At 40.4% G+C, this 24,231-nt stretch overlaps 1 protein-coding gene across 3 annotated transcripts in view; it reads right to left on the reverse strand.

The window, feature by feature from the left end:
- Positions 1-23,766, reverse strand: part of vav3a (vav 3 guanine nucleotide exchange factor a) — a 103,275-nt gene extending 79,509 nt beyond the window's left edge. For 2 of the 3 annotated variants that reach the window (XM_008438367.3, XM_017301931.2), the window contains exons 1-2: positions 23,185-23,766; positions 3,745-3,861 (exon numbers count right to left, since the gene is read on the reverse strand). In XM_008438367.3, coding sequence (XP_008436589.2) covers positions 3,745-3,861; positions 23,185-23,391 — 324 coding nt within the window. In that variant the 5' untranslated portion in view covers positions 23,392-23,766. The remainder of the gene's footprint in view (positions 1-3,744; positions 3,862-23,184) is intronic. The other variant, XM_008438368.3, reaches the window with a different exon arrangement.
- Between the last annotated feature and the right edge of the window lie 465 nt (positions 23,767-24,231).

Genomic DNA, 24,231 nt, shown 5'->3' on the forward strand with positions numbered 1-24,231 from the left:
AAAAAAAAAAAAAAAAAAGAAAATCACTCTCACATGATTTAGTAAGAAGTGACATACAATTGTGTGGTGTGCATTTGTATTCATCCACCCTGAGTCAATAGCTGACTGTCACCACAGACTGAAAGTATTTTAGGTCTTTAACAGGCACCTCAACAAGCTGAAATGTTCCAAGTATTTCCATAGATTTTCAATTGTATTTGGGTCAGAAGTTTGGGTCATTCACTTAATATTTTCCGTGACATTTTATGTGGACGGCCATGTCCCGATGATGCTCTGCAAGATATTTTGATAGCAATGGTTTTTATTTCCAGTTTCACAGCTATGTGCTAGCTTTCCTCAGCCTGTTCAAAATTCAGAAAAACACAATTCAGTTTGTAGCTGTAACATGACAAACTGTGACAAGTGAAGTACTTTATGACAATTGTATCAGTTTTAAGTAGAAGTGAGCGGAATAGGTGGAGGAGAAAACCTCCTCTCCCTGTGCTAAGTGCCTAGCTTGGTAGAGTATTCAAAAGACTTAAGCTAAGGAAAGTTTCAAAATAAACTTACTTACTCATTAAATGCAGTTTTTATTTAATGAGCTAAATAAACACACTATTTCCACAAAACCCTTCTGAAAGTAGTTCACTCACTGAAAACCTCAACCTATTGTTTTTCGGGCTAGGCTAAGCTAGAAGGCTTTAATTTTTCTGTTAAAATTAAGCATTAAAAAACATGAGACGAGCTAGTATCTTCTCGAAAACAAAGCACCAAACTTGGAAAGGCATGTAAATGGAAAAACACAGAAAGACTAAAAGAGCAAAACACAGTAAAGCAATGAAAAGCAACTTTCTGTTTGTTCTCTTCCCCGAGAGCAAGGATAAAGATTCGTATTTGCATATTCTCCCTCAGCAACACAGCAAACGCAGAAAGAAACTTGCCAGAGGTCCAAAAAATGGTTTAATTATAAATGACTGAATTAAGAAAAAGACGCCTTAATTCTCTCAGCTGCCTATTCAGCCGTGTGCGTCAACGGAGATAAAAAATAAAAAATGTGCTGCTGTCTGTGTCTAAAGCCTTTCTCATTTCACATCTTTATTCCTTCCAGAATTGTATTTTTTTTAACAGTCTATTCATTTTACATTATTAACCACTGATAAAAATAGTGCTTCGTTAATTACACCAATCAAAGGTTTAGAGTTAGATATTAGCTAAAATGTGAGTCTTCCACACCGAGGAAACCTGGTTCTGCTCATCATGATCCAACCGATAAGCTGAAAAGTTGAAAAGCAGACACAGTTTCACAATGTTGGCCAACGAGTGCTGTTGCCGACAACGAAAGGGTGCAACGGTTTCACAGGCCTGCTTTTACACAAGCTGCTGTCTTTCATCAACCTTTCGCTGGAACAGTGTTGCCACCTGACTTGCACATTTGCCCTAAAAAAGGGGAAGTTCAGCGACACAAAAGCAACTAACGCATATGCAAGTCATGCAGTCGCTTTAGCTAAATTTGTTTCTTTTAACAGGAGAAATTAACTGCTTCAGGCAAAATCACTTTGCCCAGGTGGAACTTGCTGAACTTATCCAGCACAGGCTGCATTTGAAGTAGCAAGCCTAGTCTTTTGATTCGCAAGTCAAACATGGATGTTGGTTAGGTGGGGATAAACATGAGGAAGGAAAGGGGGATTTTTGTGACACATGAAGTCCTGTCACATCTTTGAGTGTGAATTTTTATAAGTGCAGGGAACATGGAGCGAGATAAAGTACATTTTTTATAAGTTCTTTGCTCTGATATTTGAGTTACATCAATTCTCTAGCAGTGAAGCTACATCTCTGCCTTTTTGTGCTTCACAAATAGACTGAAGGTTTCATAAGTATCAAATCTTTCTTCACTACAGAATTAGCAGGTTCAGTTTAGGCCACTAAGCGTATGTTAAGATTTTGAACAAGCGGCACACAACTGCGGTCCATTAGCAGTGCACTGCTGACAATTATCTCCAAACTAAATGGTGGTGCCTAATGGTTAGCTAATGGTTAGCCAGCCATGATATTGCAACGTTTTTGTTTATTTCTACCGAAACCAGTACCCAAAATGCTTCCATATAAGAAGCTTATTGAAAGTTTTTGCAGCTGAATGTCGTCTGTCAGGCTGACGGCGTCTTTATTTGTTGCGCTCAACATCCAAACGGACAAGAACTACTTCCTGTCTTCCTTCAATCTATAGTCTCATACGCAGACAAGGAATCAGCATCGCTTTTATGAAAAATAATGCTACAAAATGAACCCAAAGCTCTTCAGCTCTTCTGAATGCCATCCTATTTAACATGTACATAGATAGACACAGAACGCTGTTGTGTCCGACCATCCGCATCGGAGTAGCCTGTAGCATGCTATCGTCAGCTAAAGGCTGCTATTTCTAATTAAACCTCTGGGGAACTTCTTGTGGCCAGCGCCAGGGCTGTCTTAGAGCCACAGACACTTTCTCAGCCCTGCAAATCAAGGATAAGAGCCTTTTACAAGTAATGAACCAGAGGCCCCACTTTTTAAACCCTTGTAAAGCCAGCAGGCTGGAGCATTTTCACTTTAATGAGAGGAAGCGATTGAACTGCTGGGTCATGCTGTTGCTTTTTCAGCTTTCGGATTAGATTTCAGGTGTGGGAAGAACGCAGCGACACGGCCTCAGCCAGTGTCTACCGGCAGAAGAAGGAAACAATGAATGTCACAACTGAATAGCTATGATATTGTACCATTCGGTGTTTGCTAAAGAAGCATATAAGGTGGTGCAGGACGATGTGGCTTAAAAATAAAATCATATTCTTTTTCATATACCATTTCTGATTTTAATTGACTTTTTTTTCTCCCTTTCTTTTCTAAAAAAATTTATTAGAAATGACAGAAAATATTGAAAAAGTGGCTTTTGTTTCAATCATCCCTTCAGGGAGTTGTACGGTGGATTTTTAGAGACAGATTGCAAGAATTTGTCTGATTATGAGGATATTGTCACAACATAAGCAGGATAAAAATGAAATTTTACCAGTGGAATGTCTTAGAATTACAAGAAAAAGTTGTTTTGATGAGATAAAAAGTTTGAATAATATTTTTTTTTGCTATTTTTCATGTCGGTGTTTTCATAAAATTATTCTCCAAATATTATGGCTTTATTCAGCTGGACTCTTTTGTATTATTTGGACTTCATTATCATTTGACTTTATTCTCTTTTTGCTATGACTGTACTCCTGTAGCATCATGACTTTATTTTTGATTTCTAGAACAAGAATCTTAGCCTGACCCTTGTATTTATTTCATTGTAATGCCGAGTTGACCTGAACTGAAAACCCAAATAAATAGAAGCCGTAAAAACAAGATGGTGGCATCACTCTGAACTGGAGTGGTGTCAGCAGTTCAGAGCGCATTGGTGGAAAAACAAAATCCAGATTTTCCAAAAATGAAATCTTCAAAAACCAAAATTTTGATTAATTAATCAAATCAATTTATCACCCAGACCTAATAGTTGGCATGTTTTTACACATCAACTCTTTCGCTGTAAATTTCAATCTGGAATTACGTGGTGAAAAGCGAGCTCTTTTACCTATTAGTAATGATAAAGCTGCTTTTCTGCTTCCACACACACATAAAGGCTCACTTGTCTTATTCAGCGCATCTTTGGGGACAGCTGGCGTGCACGGCGGGGAAGGAGGCAGCCTTCATTTACCAAAAACCAAGCCAAAATGTCACCGTATGACTGCCGGCAAGGGCCTCCCTTACCTTGCCAAAGTTCCTGACATCGAAAAGGTCAAAGGCGTCAAACAGTTCGCTCTTCTTCATTCCGAATGAGTCGCTGCACGCCACCAGGAACGTCCGGATATTCTTCAGGCACAGGAACTGCATTTGGAGGACAAAAGAAAAGAAAAACCGGTTAATCGCTGTGTGGCTCCTAATCAACAAAGGAGCTGAGTGGCATTAATAAATGATCCAGTCCATTATTATTCTATTATATCTGAATACCCCTTCTCTAAGGGGTATTCACATGTGGTGGAGCTGCTCTGCTAGTTTAGCCTGTGAGCTTCAATGTGACTGTCTAATTAGACAATGTAAAAAGACGGTGCCTCTGAAAGCTCTTGGGTTAGTGTTTACAGCCAACATGAGAGCATTTTGTTTTATTAGAATAATAAAACAAAATGTCATACGAGGGCACTGCAGTGGTGTGGTACTATAAGAACAAGTCTAAATACATTCAAATGTTTGACGCATAACCCCAATTTCAAGTTTTAAAGCATAAAACAATGGATCCAAATGAGCTTGATCTGTGTCTGTCATTAGAAATATTTCTATTGGTTTTAAAAAAGACCAATAATGTAAACGGTTAAACTTGTTTACATTACAAGTTTAACTGTGTAATGTACACAGTTAAACTTGTGTGCATTACACAAGTTTAACTGTAAACTTGTTTAATGTACTAATTGTTTGGCAGCTGACGGTGTTTAGATTGACGTCCAAACCGTTTAATGTAAATGAAGTAATAAGGTGAATTTTTAGATTACCTTTGGTGTTTGAATTGTTCTGACTATATGCAGTGACAAAAGTATTGCTAAAGATGGCACAAAAATTACAGTAGCATCTTTATCACAATAAGTATCTCAGCACCGCACTATGCCACTGTATAGGCAGACAATGTGAAATGCCAAAAACGTTAAGTTCTCGAAAAAGCTTGTGGAAAAAAAAATCTGTACTTGCAAATACTAGAAATACAAACACATCTGACACTGATTGCAAAAGGTGAAACCCTAACCCTAACCCTAAGAAATCCAACATTTCCTCTTTTCAATCTGATTGGAGATCTTACGAGGATATTATTGTTCAGTTTCATTAAACCGTAGCCAGATTTTTGAGGAGGAGAATGTAAATGTTTTATAATCAAACACAAAAGGACAGAACTTACAAAAGCTAGAGTTCAGGATCAACTGAGCTGATTCACTTTCAAAGCTTTTATTGCTTTGAGCTAAAAGCAATAAAAAACAATGCTGTGCTTACATCTAAATACACGTGCTAAGCTGTACATCTAAATAATGTCCACCTCTAACATAAAGAGGTCAACTCGGCGAAGATGCTCCGCAACCCAAAACCTTGACTCTAAACGCGGCCGAGGGCTGGCCACGTTAAACCAGAAGCATCAGCACTAAAGCCAAGCGCACACAAGGGCCTAAATCCATGCTCTCTGAGCTAGTTCACATTCTTCAGAGCTGCAGCCGGGGTTAACAGGAATGTAGCAACAGTGTGCAGTTGGCCAACGCGCCGCGCGTCTGTGACTTCCCGTAAAATAAAGGCCAGAAGCGCGCCTCTGCTGATAGACTGGTTTGAGGGGAGTCGTGTTTGTTTTTTTTTTTTTTTTTTGCTCCGCTTCGCTGTCTCTGCTGGATCGCCTTTGACGGATGACTTCATCCTTGGGTGTAACCGACCAACAGTGTGTTTGTGGCGTTTTCCCCTCTCTGCTCGACGTCTCCACGTTTGCTACAGCCCGTTTTAAACTGTGTGCCCTAATAAAACGGAGTATAGTGGGGAGCAAAGGACAGAGGGTGTCGCTGTAAAGTCTTACAGCTTATCAGCTGCAGTTCAATGGCTGTGGCTCTGTGGGGAGCGGTTCATTCTTCTGGCTCTCCACTGTACCTAGAAGACATCTGAATAATAGAAAGGACTCACAATTTTTAGCCACATCGTGCTGTTTAAAAGCAGATATTAGTTTAATTCAGTTTCTTATTAAATGTGGAAGCAGTTCGGCTCCAAATTAGGTGCCTCAAAAATGAGATGAAGGACTACTTTCTGAGTCCGAGGGTTTTTTAGAGAGTCGCACTGGAGGAAATATCCCCCCACCTCCTAAGCAGCTCCATTTTTTTCTGTTCCTGCACCATCACAACAATCCGGAGAGATCTCAGCCCGTATCGACTTTTTTTAGACATAATTTCTCTCACTAGGAACTCCCCAATTAGCTTCCTTCTGATGACAGTTCTTCAGGATTGTTCTTTAGCAAGAAGAAAAGAGAGAGAGAGAGAGAGAGAGAGAGAGAGAGAGAGAGAGAGAGAGAGAGAGAGAGAGAAAAAAAGGTCTTCCAGGAAATAGATTTCATTGGCAATTTCCTGTTTCTCAAGAGAAAGCTCAAGCTGAGGTGTCCATATTTAGAGAACGGATTAGGTTTGACTGTTTAGAAGGAAAATAAGTCAGCAAGTGTCAAATCAGGAAGCAGCCACGCCTATTTTATTATACACTGGAGCAGAATTTGTTTTTTTTGGTGCGGTTGACTTTTTCATGACAAATGTAAAATACCTCCCAAAAACAATTGAACCGCACTTTTGCAGACAGATAGGGAACCCCCCCCCCCCCACACACACACACACACACCCCTTTGAGACACCAGATAAGCGTGAATCAGCAAACAAAAAGTCAAGTGGATATTATTGAATGTTTACACTTGTAAACATCACTTGCTTCTATCAGACAAGCACATCTTGCCTGCCCGGAGCCTCCGGAGTGTCCCAAAGGACGTCGGTGTATTATCTGAGGGAAGCAGCTTCTCGGAGCGCAACAAATATGAAAGACGGCGTGTCATCTGCACCGAGCCAAAGACTGAAGACTGGGGGAGATCGCATTAAAAAGGGATGCTGCAGAGCGTGAGGCAAACCTCTAACTGTTCCACATGCAGCTTTTCTTTGACTTTAGGGACTCTCTGGGGCTCACCAGCTGAACGGCTGAGTGGGTAGTGTGGACGTGCGAAGACGCTGTCGGTACGAACCAAATCAGTCTGAAGTAGAATCTAATGCTGAAGGAATTTTTTGATTTCACTTCTTTTTTCTTTTTTTTCTTGGATAAACATTCATATACACAGCAGAAACCAGAAGATTGTACCAAATAAAAAGACACATAGGCTTTTATTTTCTCGCCATCTACAGTTATATCAGACCAAACATCTCTCGTTTTAGGTCAGTAAAGATGACCAAACTTATTTCGTCTTGCGAAATGCCACAATAATCAGAGAGGGAATATGTCAAACATTGTTTTTCCTTTTCCGAGATCTTAAGTCTTCTAGATCATTTTCTATTAACCTGGTTGACAGCTGGCACTTTTGCAAAAACAAAAGAACAATAAATAACAGTAATAGACATTATTCTAAAAGAAAAGGATAATAATAATATAGTGGAGGTGAAGATTAAGGAAGTTTCCCCTCAAATAGCTAGAATCTGAAAATGCTAAAAGCACAGTGGAAATCATCTTGGCACTATAAGGTTTCTATTAGTGCTAAGACAGCATGTCAAGTAGCATTGTGTCTTAAGTATTTCAGCTTCCCAAGCTGCACTTTCTTTTGAGTATTTTAGAAAAACATTTGCGAAAAACGAGAATTTTCCAACGTTACATCCAGTAGGTGAATCTGCAAATACTGAACTGCAAATAGACGGTGGTGCACGGGAATTTCTTTATGCTAGTGCTACGTTTAGCAGTATCATTAATAATGTTTGAAATGTGTGTATAAATACTTTATAGTATTTTTACTCAAGGTTATCACACCATGAGAATGTCACAGCAGTCCACGCTTATTAGGATAAAATCAATAACTGAGTTACTAATATGAGGACTATAGAAACCTGATAACGATTTTAGTGAAGTCATAAAGGCAAAACAATGGGGAACTTTTCCATTTTAGGAACGAACGGCTTTAACACTGTGCTACACAATATGAGACCGATTTATTTATTTTTTTAGGTCTCAAGCTCTTTATACTGACAAGCAATGTTTGTAGACCTCAAAACAACCTTAACCATAATTATTGGCCGGTGATCCGAGAAAAGCCATCGGAACAGAAACAGAACCTCATCCAATGCGAACGGACGGGCCCGTTTTTGCCTTCCGATGCAACCAGCCTTGTTCGTACACAAGGAGGATCTGAAGATTGGGATTTTATTTAGATAATAGCTTTAACGTCCCAGCTGGAGTCTGCAGAACACATACTGAGATGTACCCAATGAAAAGGAAGGGACCGTTTATGAAAGAACAACGTGTGCAGGAACCCCTCCCCCCCCAAAAAAAAAAGAAATCTCACCTGCAGCACATTTCATTTTCAAACCCAACCACGTGAGATAAGAGAACAGTCCCGTAAGCCGAGCTATCTCGCCCGCTTGCATTGGATACGAGGCCGTGCTCTGTTTCTATAATATCCATAATAAGCATCCCAGTTTCTGCTTATGTATTCTTTGACACAAGTCAAAGCTCCATAGCAACAAGCTGGGAGCTTTTATGGCCCCAGTGTGTGTTGCAGGGCATAATGAAATCCCGTCCTCCCGCGGATGTGCGCTCGTGAAAGACAGTTTGGCCGTCTCACCACTCGAATCTCGTTGAGAATTAATTAATGAGCATAAATGGATGCGAAGGGATTTAAAGCCTTGAGACTTGAATTCGACTCGGCGAGGCTTTCAGTCTCATTACAGATCCCGGTGACGTTGAGAGCCAGCTGTGATAAAAGTTGGATGTTTACGTTCTGCTCTTAAACGCCAGGAGCGAACGGCGCTCACGATGGAGCTTGTTTTTATGATGACATATCGCAGGCCCGGCCGGTCACATCCATGTCATGTAGGAGCTTTTGTCAGCCGTGTAACCAGGAAGCGGGAGGTGGAGGGTGAGGGTGTGAGAGGTTCTGCTGATGCCGGCGAAAACGCTGCCCTCGCCCCCCTTCTCGCTGAAGACACTCATCATCTCACTTATCTTAATAGAATAATGTCAACATAAAGCAGCAGTCAGCAGCTTTTTCACTCCAAAAATATACTGTGGCAACTGATTTCACGCGTCATTCTGAGGACAAACCCACAGACTTGAGGCACAGCAGCAGCACTCAACAGCTGCTTGTCTGAGTCACTTTTTCCATTCATTCACAACTGCCTGTATGCGCAGTTCCTGACACCTTTTTTTATTTATTCTTTCTTTCTTTTTTTTTTTTTGTTTGGCTTATCACAATTTCTGTAAGTGGCAATTTTCACGCTCTGGTTATCAGTCGCTTTAGGAATAGAAAATAATTGGCTCCCAAAGTCGATCTGTGTACGGTTAAGTTCAAAATTATTCATACCGTTGGGAGGATTTACACTTTAAGTTATTATAATTCAACCAAGGCGCTTGTGCGCGGGAGGAAGTGAAATCTCTCAAACCATAAATAATTTCTGTTTAGATGTGCATTTTTGCTTTAATTTGGAATGTCAAAAATGATTTATGTCCTTTTTTAGCAAATAGCTGAAAAAAATATTTATTGACAATATATCTTCTTGCGTAGCCTAAGCCACTGTTGAGAACACAAGAGTTAGGTTGGGTTACACAGGTAAAGATCCAACTGTAAACTACATTGTTTTATTACTTTAATTTTTATATATATATTTTTTTTACTGAAATAAATAATATTTCTCCTTAGATCCTTAGCAGAAGTGAAATGTGCCTTCATTGAATATGTTTTGTAGCCACATTCCTTTATAAAATGAATAATATTAATATTAAGGATGTTGGAAACTTTCCAGAAACTCAGAGTGGAGCAAAACATTGGTCACCACCAGAAAAAAAATAAAATAAAATAAATAAATAATACTCTCTATTGCTTTGTAATAATGAATTTTAAGTTTATTAGTTGACTATTAACACAGCAGTCCTACCTCCTTTCTGACTTCAAAATAAGAGTCTCAACCATGTACGCATTAAACTATCAAGCTTCAACCCGTTACCTTCATGTTTTATTTATCTCTCTGGGCAAAGTCACATGCTGCCAGTAACTAAATAGTGATTTACAGGACAGAAACACTGTGGTGTTTTACTTCTAGAAGATCTCAACACTTAGCCAAGGACAGCACAGCGAGCAATGTTACACGATAAAAGCAAAGCAGCCATTGTTTTGTACGAACCTTTTCCAGCCACAGGCTAATTCCTCGTTTGGTTATTTAGTGTTATTTAGCTAAACGGAGAGATGGCTTCTGTCCTGCAGTGCCTACAGCTCTGGACAATGATGAGGCAGTGAATAGCAAATTAGATCTGACAGCTGACCTCAATTGATAATTAATAAGATATTATCGATTTGTTTGTCGTAATAGCATGTCTACAGCTGGCCAGAGTTATCAGCAATGCTGAAAACGCTAATCAGCTAGTAGGGCACATCATCAGTCAGTTGTAGACAACAAAGTACTTTATAATATGATTTAACGTTGCTTGTACTTGTATGTGATAGGTACGATGTCCTCTTACATTTTCAAAAGCAAGTGTTATTATAAGAGATGCATTCATCAAATGGCCAGATAGCAACACATTTTTTCTCATCAGCTCTCATTTTTTTTCCCTTCCAATTTACAAAATGCATCATAACTGCAAACTCGCACTATTTTCCAACAAACCTAACTTGATGCACTTTTGTTAACTTTAACCAAATTGTGGGCATAGATTAGCGACAAACGCTAAAATGAAACTTAGAATTTCTTACTTTTCTGTTAGATTTGTGCGTATTTTATCAGGAAACCGCAGCGCATTTTTTTTCTTTTATGGAATTTAGTCCAAAGGGGGAAAAAAACTGGAATTGATTAAAACTGGAATTGGCATGTCCGACCTAAAATAAACCCAGAAACAGATATCTACCAGAAGAAGATTTTTGCCTATGCTTAAACGATTTAATTTACATATGGTTAATAATTCCCATACCGACACTTAAGAGAGCAATTGGAGGAAGAAGTGAGGATGACAGCTTAGGTCTTGTTAGCATTTTTTCAACACTTTCTGTCCCTTAAGATGAAGGACAAAAACACACACTTGCTCCCTTTCCTTCATGTTCATTTCATGTTCTGACACTAAGGCAAAAAGGAAAAAAAAATCCTGTACCTCCCCCATAACACCAATAAGTGTCCCAGGAGCCATTTTCCCATTAAATCTTGACTTTAACCTCAATGACCCCCTATATCCACAAACCGTACTCCCTCCCCCTCCATATACAGGGTTTGCATTAGTATTACTGCCTGAGATGTGAATTCTCCCAGCGATGGCAACACAGGTCAAGCTGTTTGGCTGAACTGTGGGTTAGTATGTGGCTCAAAAGAAGGATTAGAGGAAATTAGTGTGGAGGGAAAGTGGGTAATTGAATATCACTGAAACCAACTCTGAGATCAGCACTAAACAGCATGTACATCAAGAGAGAGAAAGCCAGAATTGTGAGCAAACACCGTCCTTCTGCCTCTCCTCCCCCCTTCGGTTCTCTTGAAAAATTGTGCAAAAGGAGTGTGAATGATGATTTTTGTGCTAAAGTGACAAAGAGGGGTCAAGTGCCGTCTGACCTCTATAAGTGCATTTTGAGTGAGTGTGGACACACGGTGATGTTCACTGGGACAGATTGAGGTTTCAGTAGGTTAAAAGAATACAGATAAGGGATGTGACTTTGTTTAGATTCACATTTAACAACACCATGACTTTTCTTTGTCCTCCACCTCTATAAAACTATGTTAGGCTCTGCAAAAATACGTGTGCACAATATATGTCACTGTACCAAATCGTCACTGTACAAATGTAAGTTAAAGAGACACAATTAAGTTGTTTTTTAAGCACTCCTCTCCAAATTAATGCCAAAATGGCTGGTAGGAATGACTAAGAATGTGGAATATTGTACTGTTCACTTTAAATCAGGATATTATAGCAAATCATCATCTCATGACTGTCTTGATAAAGCCTAACTGATCATGTTGAGTAATTGTTGAGTTTTTGTTGTTGTCTTGACCTAAAAAAATGTCTATTTTACGTAAGAGAATACAGGACCTTAGTTGCTGTTTTAAAAAAACAACTTTTCTATATCTAGCAAAGGGTCAAATGCAAATTTGTGTGCACTAAAGTCTGTTCTTAGTAAAAATCGCTGCATATTTGTGGTCATATTTATTATAAAATAAACTGTATGATTATTAAATATGGTTAATAAAAACTAAGAATTTTCCACTTAGGAAGATTTAAATTTCTTACTAAAAACATTGCTCTAACAGAAAAAGAAACATGTCCATGGAGCATAAATGGTTTTAGTAAGGAGTGGAGAAACCCTCACAACCATTGAAGGCTTATAGCTAGCTAGACAGACCCTCTGTTTAATTTTGATTTCTTCCATAACAATACAAAGTTGAAATGTTTATACCTGTGTGCAACAAACAACTACGAGATCTGAAAGGCTAAACAATATATTATTTTTGATGTTTGTCCTGAGATAAAACCTAAAAGTTTGCTCTCTTCTTGGCTGGACGGACTAATGAGTCACAGCTGATGCTAACTTTTAATAGCAGCACAGATGTTGTTACACTCAGAAAACGCAAACAGTTTCTTCAATAATTGCTAACATGTAGAAGTACTCACTGCAGACGATGCTAATGTTACCAATATAGCATAATTTACATCAAATATATAAATGTTTTGCTTGAATGCTTTTAAAAGGCAAAGCTAGCCAAAACAAAAGCTCTGTTAGGTTAGCTGTTAGCTTCTGAGAACTTCTTAGCTAATATACACACTCACAACAGTATCTTCCTACAACAAGCTAATCTTTAAATGTTTTTCATTTTAAAGTGAATGAATCAGGACATGAATTTCGAGTTTCTGTATCCATCTTGTTACTACAGAACCCCTCTAAAGCAGGAGTTATTGTGGTTTCTGTGAGTGTTTATTTACCGTTAAAGCAGTCGGTGAAAGCATTTGGCATTTACATTTGTTTCTTTTTGCTGTTTTACTGTACCCATACCAAACTGTGACCCAAAAACTGAGATACACACCGAACCATGGCTTGGGTATCCTGTTACACCTCTAAAAACACATAGGCAAAAATAGGTATGTCCTTGCCCCCATTCCTTGCACTGTACAATACATGTATCAGGTCACGGCTATCCATGCTCATTGGAGGGATTTTTTAATTTTGACATTTTCTTATTACACACTGTTTAGAAACGCGCCTTCTCGTTTCTAAACAGATAGCTGACTCATTCAGTACAGGACACCTGACACATAAATGACCCAGCTGGAAAAGTCATGAACTCCTTAATCTCCTGAACTGCACAGGGCCTTATCCGTGTCTATTCTGGGTCCAGGCACGGAAATATATGGGCCTCATTCACCCACAAGGTGCCGTCTAGGCAGCACAATTCATTTATCCCCAGCCAGAGGAGGTTTAGTTTGTCATCACTCCATGGTCAGAGTTTATCGCTGCTGTGACTCGAACAGAAAAAGCTGCAGACGAATGCAGCTGGTTATGAATGTGAAATCTGTTTTTCTGCATTCTGTCTTCTGTTGTTTTAGCTAAATGGTAGTAAATTTGCTCACATTTACTATTTACTTCACACAAAACTGACTTAAAAAAGACATCTTATAAGCCCAGTAATCTGTGAATTCTCATAAGCACAACGTACATTGAGGTTCTGATCTGATGTCAGGAATAAGTTACCAGCTTGTCACTTCTGATGAAGCTCGTTATCAGGAAAAAAACTATTGCAATATTGACTTTTTTTTAAGAGCCTGAAGAGCACTCAACAGTGATTAAATGAAGCGTCCAACAAAGCAACAAAATAAAAATGAAAAAATCGATTTAAAGGCACCAGCCCTGAATGTCTCCTAATAAAATCATCATATGCACAATCTATAATTTGATGCGCAGTGAAATTTACTTAGATGGCTCCGGTTCAGGGTTGTTACCTTAGTGACGGACTGAAAGGTCAGCTTGCCCTGAGCAAACGTGCATAAACAACTAAGATGCAATATGGCCACAAAAGCTGCTGGTGAATAAACTGCGGTGACACGGCGGAACGAAGCCGTGTCACTGCATTACGCCGCGCTGGAGTTGTAAAATTGGAGGGCTGCGGAGCATGGCACCAGTGCTGGGGCATGCATGGCTGCGGTAACGTGGTGTTTACACGCTGACAGGTGCAATCCTTTCAACAAAGTGAATCAAGAGGGCAGCAGCGCTACCGCAGCTCTGACAGGCTGCGCCCTGCGCGTGTCCACTGCATACCAATGCCCTGCCGCACATAGTCTGCATACAGCATACTGTAGTGGAAAATAATCGGTTCGTGGTTTGATAACCGAAGTCTGACTGTGAATGCTTAACAGGCCTTCTCGAACCAGCAGAAGAAAATCAGGAGATAAAGGAAGTAGCAGAGCAGAAACATAAGCAGCTCGGAGAGGTTTTAAGATTTTATGATGTCTCTGAAGCGAAATGGGTTAACTGGGAAGTTCCTACAGCGCTTTGTAAAGCACAATAATACATGGCACCGAGTCAAAAAGCCTGCATGAAGCTTCACAGCCTTCACTCAGTTGGGAGGCACACACATCCATCCATCCATTTTCTTCTGCCTCATCCGGGGTCGGGTCGTGGGGACAGCAGCTTCAGAAGGTAGGCCCAGGACTTCCCTCTCCCCAGCCACTTCTTCCAGCTCCTCCGGGGGAACCCCAAGGCGTTTCCAGGCCAGCCAAGACATAGTCCCTCCAGCATGTCCTGGGTCTTCCCCGAGGCCTCCTCCCGATGGGACGTGCCCGGAACACCTGACCAGGGAGGCGTCCAGGAGGCATCCTTACCAGATGCCCGAGCCACCTCAACTGGCTCCTCTCGACGTGGGAGGTACACGGTTGTGAAAATTAGGCTTTAAATCTCAAATGCAGCCTCCTTCCAACCAGAGCTGGGTGATGATATGATAATAGCACGTCAAGGAAAATTAAAATGTGGATGAAATGTGGCCTAAGAAGAATGTACTTCTCCTATCACTTCTCCTGCCATTTTCCAGTAGTATTAATTACAGTAATGCCCATTGTTAAGGTAGGGGACTCCAAGGCACAAGAAGATTCTTGCAAGCAAAGAAAGAAAACAGAAGAAAAAAGCTAAGCCTCGATAAATTGGGTAGTCTCGTACATAGAAATCAACTGGCGACCAATTCATAGTTTGAGCTACGCTGTTTAGTGACTAACCAGAAACCTGAAAAGCAGATGTTTCTCCAATAAGCAAATGCAACATACAAAGCTCCAACAGGCAACAAGCTTTAATGTGAAAGACGTTAACTAATTGGCTCAACACACGGGGAGTGACGAACCACAGAGGACAGTTTTCCACTTCTGGGTGAACCCAAAACATGGGACGCGATAGCGATGGAAGCGACAAAGCTTAATGTTTTTTGACTTTCTTGTGTTGCATCGCTACAGCTATCGGCGTCTATGTGGCACGAATTTTGCCGGTCGAAGGAGGGAAAAGCAATCGACCCCTCATGGCACATGTTCCATAGGAAATGAATGGAGACTGAGTGTGTCAAGCCCATAAGAGAAGAAGACTCGGTGTTAACACAGAGAGGTGCAAAACGGCTTTGAATGAAATTAAATTTAGTTATGTGTTCGGAGATACAGAGAGAGCTAACAGCATACTAACACTTTACGAAAGTCACTAAGATTTATCCCAGTTAGCCGTGTTTCCATTCACTGCATAATTGCGCAATTTGATAACTGGAAAATAAATTTGCTCAATGGAAAAACAATACTTTAAAAAAACAACTAATTTTTCAATAAAAAATTTTTGTCGCCGGATCACAAAACTGATATGGAAATTGTTTTGGGTTTTTTTCTGTGCATCACACGAGTCACGTGATCAACAACCGAATGTTGCAACTGGAGCAAACAAAGGAAGAAGAATGACTCCTTCACTCATGATTTCAATTTCATTTCTTATCTAATGGAAGCAATTGCAAAATTGTGGGGGGGGGTTTACATTAGCAGAATATCGACAAAGATTTGCGCACATTTATAAAGAAAACACAGACACTGTCTGAAATAAAGTGACATTTTAACATTCCACATAATCTCCACGGCAACAGTGCTACTTTTGTAATGTTAGCCACGCTCACTGAGCTAATCGCTAACATAAGTTGTTGAAGACAACTTCAGATATTGCGCTGTTATTATTTTTTTTTAAACTTTTGTCATTTTTTTAAAAACAAAGATCAGAAACGGACCACCAAACTGAAATCGGTTTCTCGAGCCTTTTCTTGCAGAACAGTGAAAGGACACACTAAGGAAGAATGAGCAGAAGCAGAACTGACTGACTAAGCAGATCAACACAAGAATCTAATAATTTTAGTGCTATAAAAGTCCATGCCTACTCCTTTTCCACTTAGCCCCGTATTTCTAACAAAATAAAAATTTAGGAGAGACCAAGTTTGACCTTCTAAACTTTTGTTTATTTAATTACTGTAACTTCACCTTTTTGCGACGAGTCAGCAACAAGAAATATCTATGGCTATAACTTTGAAAAATAACTGAATCTCTAATGTAAGAAAAGAAGGTAAAATTATTAAACGATTCAAGGCAGATGGCTAATGCAACTATGAAAATGACACAGAATCCACATTTTTGTGAAGATTTGGGCTTTCAAATGTTGTAGTCTTAAACGTTTGATCAGCTCAACATATTATTTGCAGTTTAGTCGTTTGCAATGAATTGCTTACTTAATTTTTTTTTTGTCTCCGTCCTATTTCTCCTTTTTGCATTTTGAAGCTGTACTCAGGACTTTCTCAATATCCCACAGTGCGAAATGTAAACTCTTGCCTTATTCAACTTGTCTTAAAATGTTCATCAGTATGCCAAACTAAATACTAAATCAGATGATAACATGCCCCCGAAAAATCCTCTTTCTTCTACCAAAAGTGTATTTTAATACTTAATTAATACCCCAAATTTTATATTTCAAAAAAAAAAAAAAACATTTTAATCAGTGTGTAGTGCAGAGCCCACTCTGGCTTGTAGAGCCTTATAGGACTTTCCTTCTTCTACTAAACCCAAAAAGCAAATTAAGCCATCTCCCCTTTCTCTTTCTCATCCTCCCACACTAACTTTTGTGTCTCTGCTGCAGGAGAATGACGAGCGAGTCTCAGAGGCTTTGAAGCTCGCTGTGCGGCCCGTTTGCTCTGTGAAACTGGCTTTTCTCTTCTCACTTTCACATCGCAAAATCTTTGTCTCAGTTCAATAAATTAAAGGCATGCGGCTGCACTATGCAGAGCATTTCAGATACAGCCTCTTCGGCCTTTAGGAGTCAATTAGGGATCAGCTGAAATCACGCATTTGCAGCGACAAAGTTCGGTGGAAAACAAACAAAAAAAGTGTATGAATTGCAGATTAATTCACAGAGTAGAATCTGGATGGCTAAAGGAATGTTGCATCTGCAGTGCAGCTATGAAAGAGTTCGGTTTTGTTGAGGTTTTCAAGTCACATCTGTGTTGAAACTTGGAACACCGATGCTTGTGTCATTTGTTGCTATCCCAAACACAATGTGTTGCTAGGAGTTTGTTTGACACCCGACTAACTCAGACGCTTTCTCTCACTTTCACTTTAAAAAAATGCAGAAATCGTCGAGGTTGACTCGATAGAGCAAAGAGCAAATTTTTTATTTACTTTTTTTTCTATCTGATGCCTGAGAATAGTGAGGAGTGTTTTTTTTTTTCATTTTCTTTTCATTGTGCCTGAAATGTTTGGTCTTAATATGATTGAGGGTATGTTTTAGTTTCACTTCCTTCCTGTATTCCATTTCCTGATTTCCTGCTCTTGTTGAACCTCGACGCTGCACCGTTCGAGGGGCTTGGAGGAGAAGGAGGGGGGATTGCTGCTGCGCTGTCCCCCCTTTTTCCTGTGTCATGGAAAAACTAGGTAACAGTGAGGAGAAACAGGGCTCCAATTGAAAAATTTCAATTCCACACTTGCCCAAAGAGCTTTTTTGTAGCTATACTTTTATGGCTCCTTTATAAGAATCGCTTTATTTGAAAAGAGACTTTGTACATTGTTATGACCTACACGCACGCAAATAACGTTTCCCTTTCTTGCAACAGCGAAAAAAGAAACCCAGCACGTATGCCTTTTTCATCATGCGGTCTGCTAGTTGCACCATGACAAGCATTCCCCCAGTTCCTCTAAAAGTTAAACCTCTGTTTTCGACTCAGCTGAGACAGAAAGCAACTGCTGATTATGTGGCGCTTTCGCTGCCAGCGAAGCAAGGGCCTGCGCACGCTGTGGTCGGGCTTTGTCTAGACTTTGTAATTGGGCTCATAATAGTGCCATAAACTTCTGATCAAAAGAGGCTGAATGAAGATTTTTGGGGGGTTTTTTTGTTGTTTTTTCCTTAAGCCCCTAAATTGGAACTTTGAGCTCTGTCTTGCAAGCAACAAGTGTTGAAACAATGTCAGGAATTTGCATATGCAAAGCGCGTGGAGTTCAGTCAGCAATTAAGCATGTTATGTATTTCTAATAAGAGGAAAAGCATGTTCAATACTTCCTACAGTATTCATTATTCAATTGACATGTGTGGAGGTAAACTAACTCAGTCTGCACATCGCTCTAAACACATGACAGTGGCTGCGTTGTGCTGTGGGCATGCTTTTCTTTTGCAGGAAGCAGGTCAGAGTTAATTGGTTATTGCTACACTTAAAAAACAGGACAATGCTAGAGGAAACCATGTTCGACTTTCAGCTGAAAGTACACGGGTAGTACAGGGGCTGTACTACCCTCACCGTACAGCCACATCTACAGTGACATGCATTAGCTCAAAGAAATGCGTGCCACACTCTCCACTTTTGTTTTGTATTTGTAAAAAAAAAAAAAAAAGCCATTCGTCATTTTCTTTCAGCTTTACTGTAGTAGCGTTTCCATTGCAATTGTGCGCAAATCTTTGTCTGTTTTCTGCTAATGTCGAAAAGACACAATTTTGCAATTGCGGTTTCATTTAAATAAGAAATGAAATGAAAATCACACGTGAATAGGCTCGCTCACGTGACGAGTCATTAAAAATCCTGGCGGCGGCAGATGCAAACAGTTACATGAGGTCACACTGATAACTCAGCATCATCTATCAGTCAATCAGAGGATGTTGGCGTCAAATTCAGGAGCAGGAGCGACAAGTACACCTTTGTCCCTTGTGGGGTCAGCAGGGGTGCTGGTGCCTTTCTCCAGCGAACGTTTCGGGCGAGAGGCGCGGTACACCCTGGACAGGTCGCCAGTCTATCACAGCGCAGTTTCCATTAAGCAAATTTATTTTCAAAAACATTCTACGGTCAATGAAAATGCCCCTTATAATGCACTCTCACAGATAATGACAAAAAGCGACATCATAGTTCAATGGTTTTTGCGTGACAAAATGTGGAAGTTCATCTCATTGGTAGCCTTAAGTAATAACACCTACGCCTTTCCCTACCAACACACAGGACTTTTAAACCCAATCAACGCACCACGAACGAGAAGCAGCACATCCCGATTCCAGCACTCCACATGTGAAGTCTCCAGAGCTTCTGATGCATTGTACTTTAATTAAGCAGCCCACCCCAGCGAAGCACACAAAAACCCCTCCAGGTCCCTTTATGTCCTCTGAGGTGCCTCAGTGGAGGGCCAGACACACTCTTCTTTTTTTTTTCTTTTTTTTTTTCACTGCCTTTGTCTTCTCCATCTCACGACTCCCACTGGTGAGGCCACGGTAGCGTCCCATGTGTTATTATCGGCCAATGATAAAGTAGCTGCCACAGCCCTCATGCATTATGCAGGAAGAAAAGGAAGGAACTCCTCCCCCAGTTATGTAAATCGAACTTATTTTGTAAGGGGGGGGGGGGCTGTGGATCTTTGACATCAATTTCTCTCCCCCACCCCACAATGATCTCCTCACTGGAGGAGTTGGTATCACAAAGGCAGTGTGTGAAAGAAGATAAAACAAAAGCAAATCCTAATTATGCCAAGGTACTGATACACATTTAACTTGAGGAAGGATATGAAATCTTATGAAAAATCCTCTAAAGTAAGCCTGTAATTTATAAATAAGGATTGCTATGACATACTGTCTGATCTGTACACTACAGCTGGCAAAAGAAAAATCAAATAGCAACACAAGCAACAAAATCTTGTATATCCTATTTTTAAATCTCTTAAAAAGTTAATAGGCCTTCTGCTCAAACTGTAGCTCCTTTTTTTTCTCAATAAAGGAATAACTTCATTGTTATTAGTGAACAATTAATATGTCTTACATAGAGTAGCTAACGCTCTATGGCTAACAGCTAGGATGGGGGTGCCCAAAATTTACAGTGGACTTCTACCCTCCAATCTTATGCAAGTTTGTAAAAACATTATTTATTCTTCCACACTTTAAACCATTACAGAGTTTCCATTGAGAGGCTATTTACGCATAAAGCAAGGATTATTTGCACTGGAATTGGAGGTTAGAGGTGGTGCGCCACCAGTGATCCTCCTGAGTGAAACGTGTGCTGAGTGGAACATGTGAAGCGTTTCCGGTAAAAGCAATGTCCGACATAAGAAGTATCGTGCAGAAATGAGAAATAAACTTTGTAAATAGCAAGAAAATTGCGCTTGATTATTTCTTTGTTGTAAAAATACTTTTTTGTGAATGAATGTTATGACATTGGAAACTTGAAACTTTGCTAAATCCTCTAAATGTCAATGCCAGGCAACTTATCCTGCTATTGACTCTTGTTTGGTGTTGTTCATTAGTTTAGAAGATTAAAGTCTGAAGAAACTAAACCTTTTGATTAACAATTGTACACTGCTCCTCCTGGTTCTGGACACAGGCTTGGTCAAACACTTCTGTGGGATAGCAACCCATTCCTCAACCAGCCTTTGCTGCAAGTCATCCGATGTGGTGGTGCCGGTCATTCTACCTTTAACAGCACACTCCAGACTGATTCCACAAGCACTCTCTAAGGTTGACGTCAGGTCTTCAAAAGGGCTGTAGATGTAGTCTCTGCTAAACATAGCTATAGAAGGATGCACATCAATATCCTGGGGAATAGAGTAATGATCCCTAAGACTGGCGATTTGAGATTGCTACGAGTTGCAAAATTTAATTTTGATAAAATTTTGGGATTGCCTCCAGCAAAGACAGGTCTTGTTATACCAGTGAAGGAGAGACCTTCACCTGTTTTCACCTAAAGCTGTTTACCACTGTCAGACAGGATTTGGCAAGTTTTTCACAGACACAACCCACATACTCAACCCTGCTGCTGAATCCACAAATGAATCTCCATGCAAATGTGGCACGATTTCAAGGGAATTTAACAGGCTTTCCGGTGGTCTAAGATTAACTGACGGGAAGAAATAGTCCAGATCGGAAAAGCTTTACTTTCCCTTTTCAGCACCAGTTTCACTCAGGAGGATCACCGGTGGGCAGACAACCCCCTACCTTATTATCTGTTTTTATGGTTGGAGTTGTTTTAAAAAGGTTGAAGTCCAGTTTGGTTGACCACTTGTGGACTAGTTGCAACCTCATCTGCAACCTAATTTGAATTTATACCACATGAAGATAAAAAGGACACTGTCTATGGCAGGTAAGAGATTATAATAAGTCTATGCCACCCAACCATGAGTGAAACAAACTCTGTATCTATAAATAACCCATTCTGGGTCTTGATAAGCCTTGTTCATAAACCACACCACCGATGCAAACTCTACTGCATTTCCTGATGTTATGGTTGACACGAAGCACTGTCTGACTCTTTACTGGCACAGACATTGTCTCTGCAATACCTTTTACATTACCACCAAATGGGCTTAATAGACTCCAATCTGGTTTTGACTGAAATCTCCGAGTAAACATTCTCAGATGGACACAGACATCCACGTCTCCCCAGTGACACGTAAAACCTCCGTCTTACAATTGCCCAGTCACCCCGCACCCTGCAGTCAAACAGCAGCCACGCAATTTGATTGTGAATGACCGTGTCATTGTGCCACCGAGGTTAATGCGCTTCTTTCCAGGAAGCAAGCCAGACGCCCCGTTTGATCCAGCACGAGATACATCACAATACTGTATTCATGATTTGATTAGCTGTTTTGAATAAAATTTGAACCTTGCATGTTACAAGGCAACACACTGCGGTCAGAGTGTGTGGGGGGTGTATTCCGTTGGTACAGGGTAATACTCTTAGAGCAGGTCTGCAGACTCAGTAGGTGAGTGTCTGTGACACTGTGTGCTGTCACTGAGCCAAACGGACAGGCTCACCGTTAGAAAGACGAATATTAATCAGGTCGTGGCTCAGGCTGTCCTGATATTGAGGCAGATGGTATCTGACAAACAGGAGCCACGTGGCTATAGCTCGCTCTATCTATCTATCTATCTATCTATCTATCTATCTATCTATCTATCTATCTATCTATCTATCTATCTATCTATCTATCTATCTATCTATCTATCTATCTATCTATCTTTTTCTTTTAATAATCAAAAATAGTTTTAAAATAACTTACTCCAACTGATTTTATAAGGAGTGGTTAGACAACTTTGAGATGGCACACCACAATCAAGTCAATTTCAAGAGTTTTATTATCCTCAGGTCATAATAAGGTAATAATATTTGCAGCTCGCTATAGTTTGTCCACTTCGGTTTCATTATTTATGCTCATAAACTTTTTTCATCTTGGTTACAGCAAGAAATCTGTGGGGAGTCAATAGGGGTGTTGTCCCCTGTTCCCTCTTTGGAGGCACCGGTTCACTCAGTTTCTTACTGTTTCATAAAAGTATGTCAACTCTCTGCTGGTGACTTTAAACACATCAAGTTAAATAAATAAATAAACAAGAAGGGGAATTTGAGTGTTTCACTTGTATGTTGTTTGTATGCTAACTTAGAGAATACGAGTTTGATAAAGCTCACACCATACTTCATGCAAATTTTCTCAAGTTCATGGTTTTGCACTTACTGTAAGCAACAGGAAATTGAAAAAACAGCTACTACTTGCTTACAGTAATGTTTAAGCGACAGTTCTTCCATCGGGAATGGATCTGCACACCAAAACTATGTGGGATTAATCCGAAAAAACCCTCCTAGGTAGCTTACAGGCGACTATTTTCAGACGTTTTCCGGCAACAGACCGCATACTGTAAGACCTTAAAAGTGTGAGTAGAAATAAAAACGTTTGTAAATTTGTAGGAATTCGTGAGCCGAATTCTATAAACAAACCACTGAAACACCAATTAACTCGAACTACAATGTTGTCTTGCGGGAAAAATCGGTAAAATTAGACTAAATGTATAAATGAGCATAATCCCTATTGGAGTCTGGCCATGTTGCTTCATAGTGGCTACAGCGGAGAAACGGGAGTCGGGGAGGTAAGAGGAGGTCGAGGGGGGGGACGTGTCTATTTTTTCTTTTCTTTTCTTTTCCTTTTTTATTTTACCTGTGACATTTGCGGCCGGAGGTTGATCTCCTTCAGGTTGATGCACTGGGGCTTCAGGTTGTTGAGCAGATGGCACAGGAGGACTCCATCCCGGAGGGTCTGAGCCAAGTCAAATACCTGCGCTGACTCCCATGTCACCCTGTGGTTAGGAGGGAGCACCTTGCAGTTGATCAGCCACAGCGCGCACTGCCTCCAATACTCCATCATTATTCTGTCTTCAGCCGGAGCGAGTTCTCACGAGTCTCTCCGTGTGTGTGTGTGTGTGTGCGTGCGTGCCACCGCGCGCGTGTGTGTATAGTCTCAAACTGCTAACGGTTCGGCAACACCTCTCTCGCGCCTTTCAGTAGACCGGACCCATGCCGGATCCGTCCCAGCGTAAAACCCGACGAGGAGAGTAAAGGGAACCGCGGCGGATAGCTCCTGGGAGATGCGTGGCGGGCGCTCCACGGATGACGAGGTCCGGCGTGTGGCGAGGCTGAAGCGAGACTGTGGATGGAGCGCGTCCTGCACCCTTCCTTTCTCTTTCTCTCTCTCTCTCTCTCTCTCTCTCTCTCTCTCTGTGTGTTTGTTTCTCTTCCCTCCCCCTCACCCTTTTCACCTCTTCCGCTTGCCACACGGGCTCATTGAACAGTACTGTGACAGTACAGCACAAGAAATAGCATGACTTCACACCTCGTAAGCTTTATAAGTGAGGTAAAGACAACATAGTTTTTTGTTTGTTTGTTTGTTTGTTTTTTCTTTAAATTAGGTTGTATTGCTGCCAGTTATATCACGGAATCATAAAAGAGCATGAGTGCATGCAAATATTCCAGCAACTCTGACAGCTTATTTAGCTGATCACGTCATCACTGAACAAGCCAAGCACAGAGCCACTTTCCCTTACCTAAACACTATTCAGGTGCATCTTAATAGGAATTTCATTATGTCGTACAATTCAAAAAGTGAAAGACATATTTGATACACAAGATTATGGCGGCTTGCTAATGAGTCTGCAGCACCTTAATTGTTTCTCCTTTGTAGGGTATAAAAACAGTGACTTCTGCTTTT

This window comes from Poecilia reticulata, chromosome 20 (assembly GCF_904066995.2).
Source record: "Poecilia reticulata chromosome 20, P_reticulata-male-v2, whole genome shotgun sequence".
Classification (NCBI taxonomy): Eukaryota; Metazoa; Chordata; class Actinopteri; order Cyprinodontiformes; family Poeciliidae; genus Poecilia; species Poecilia reticulata.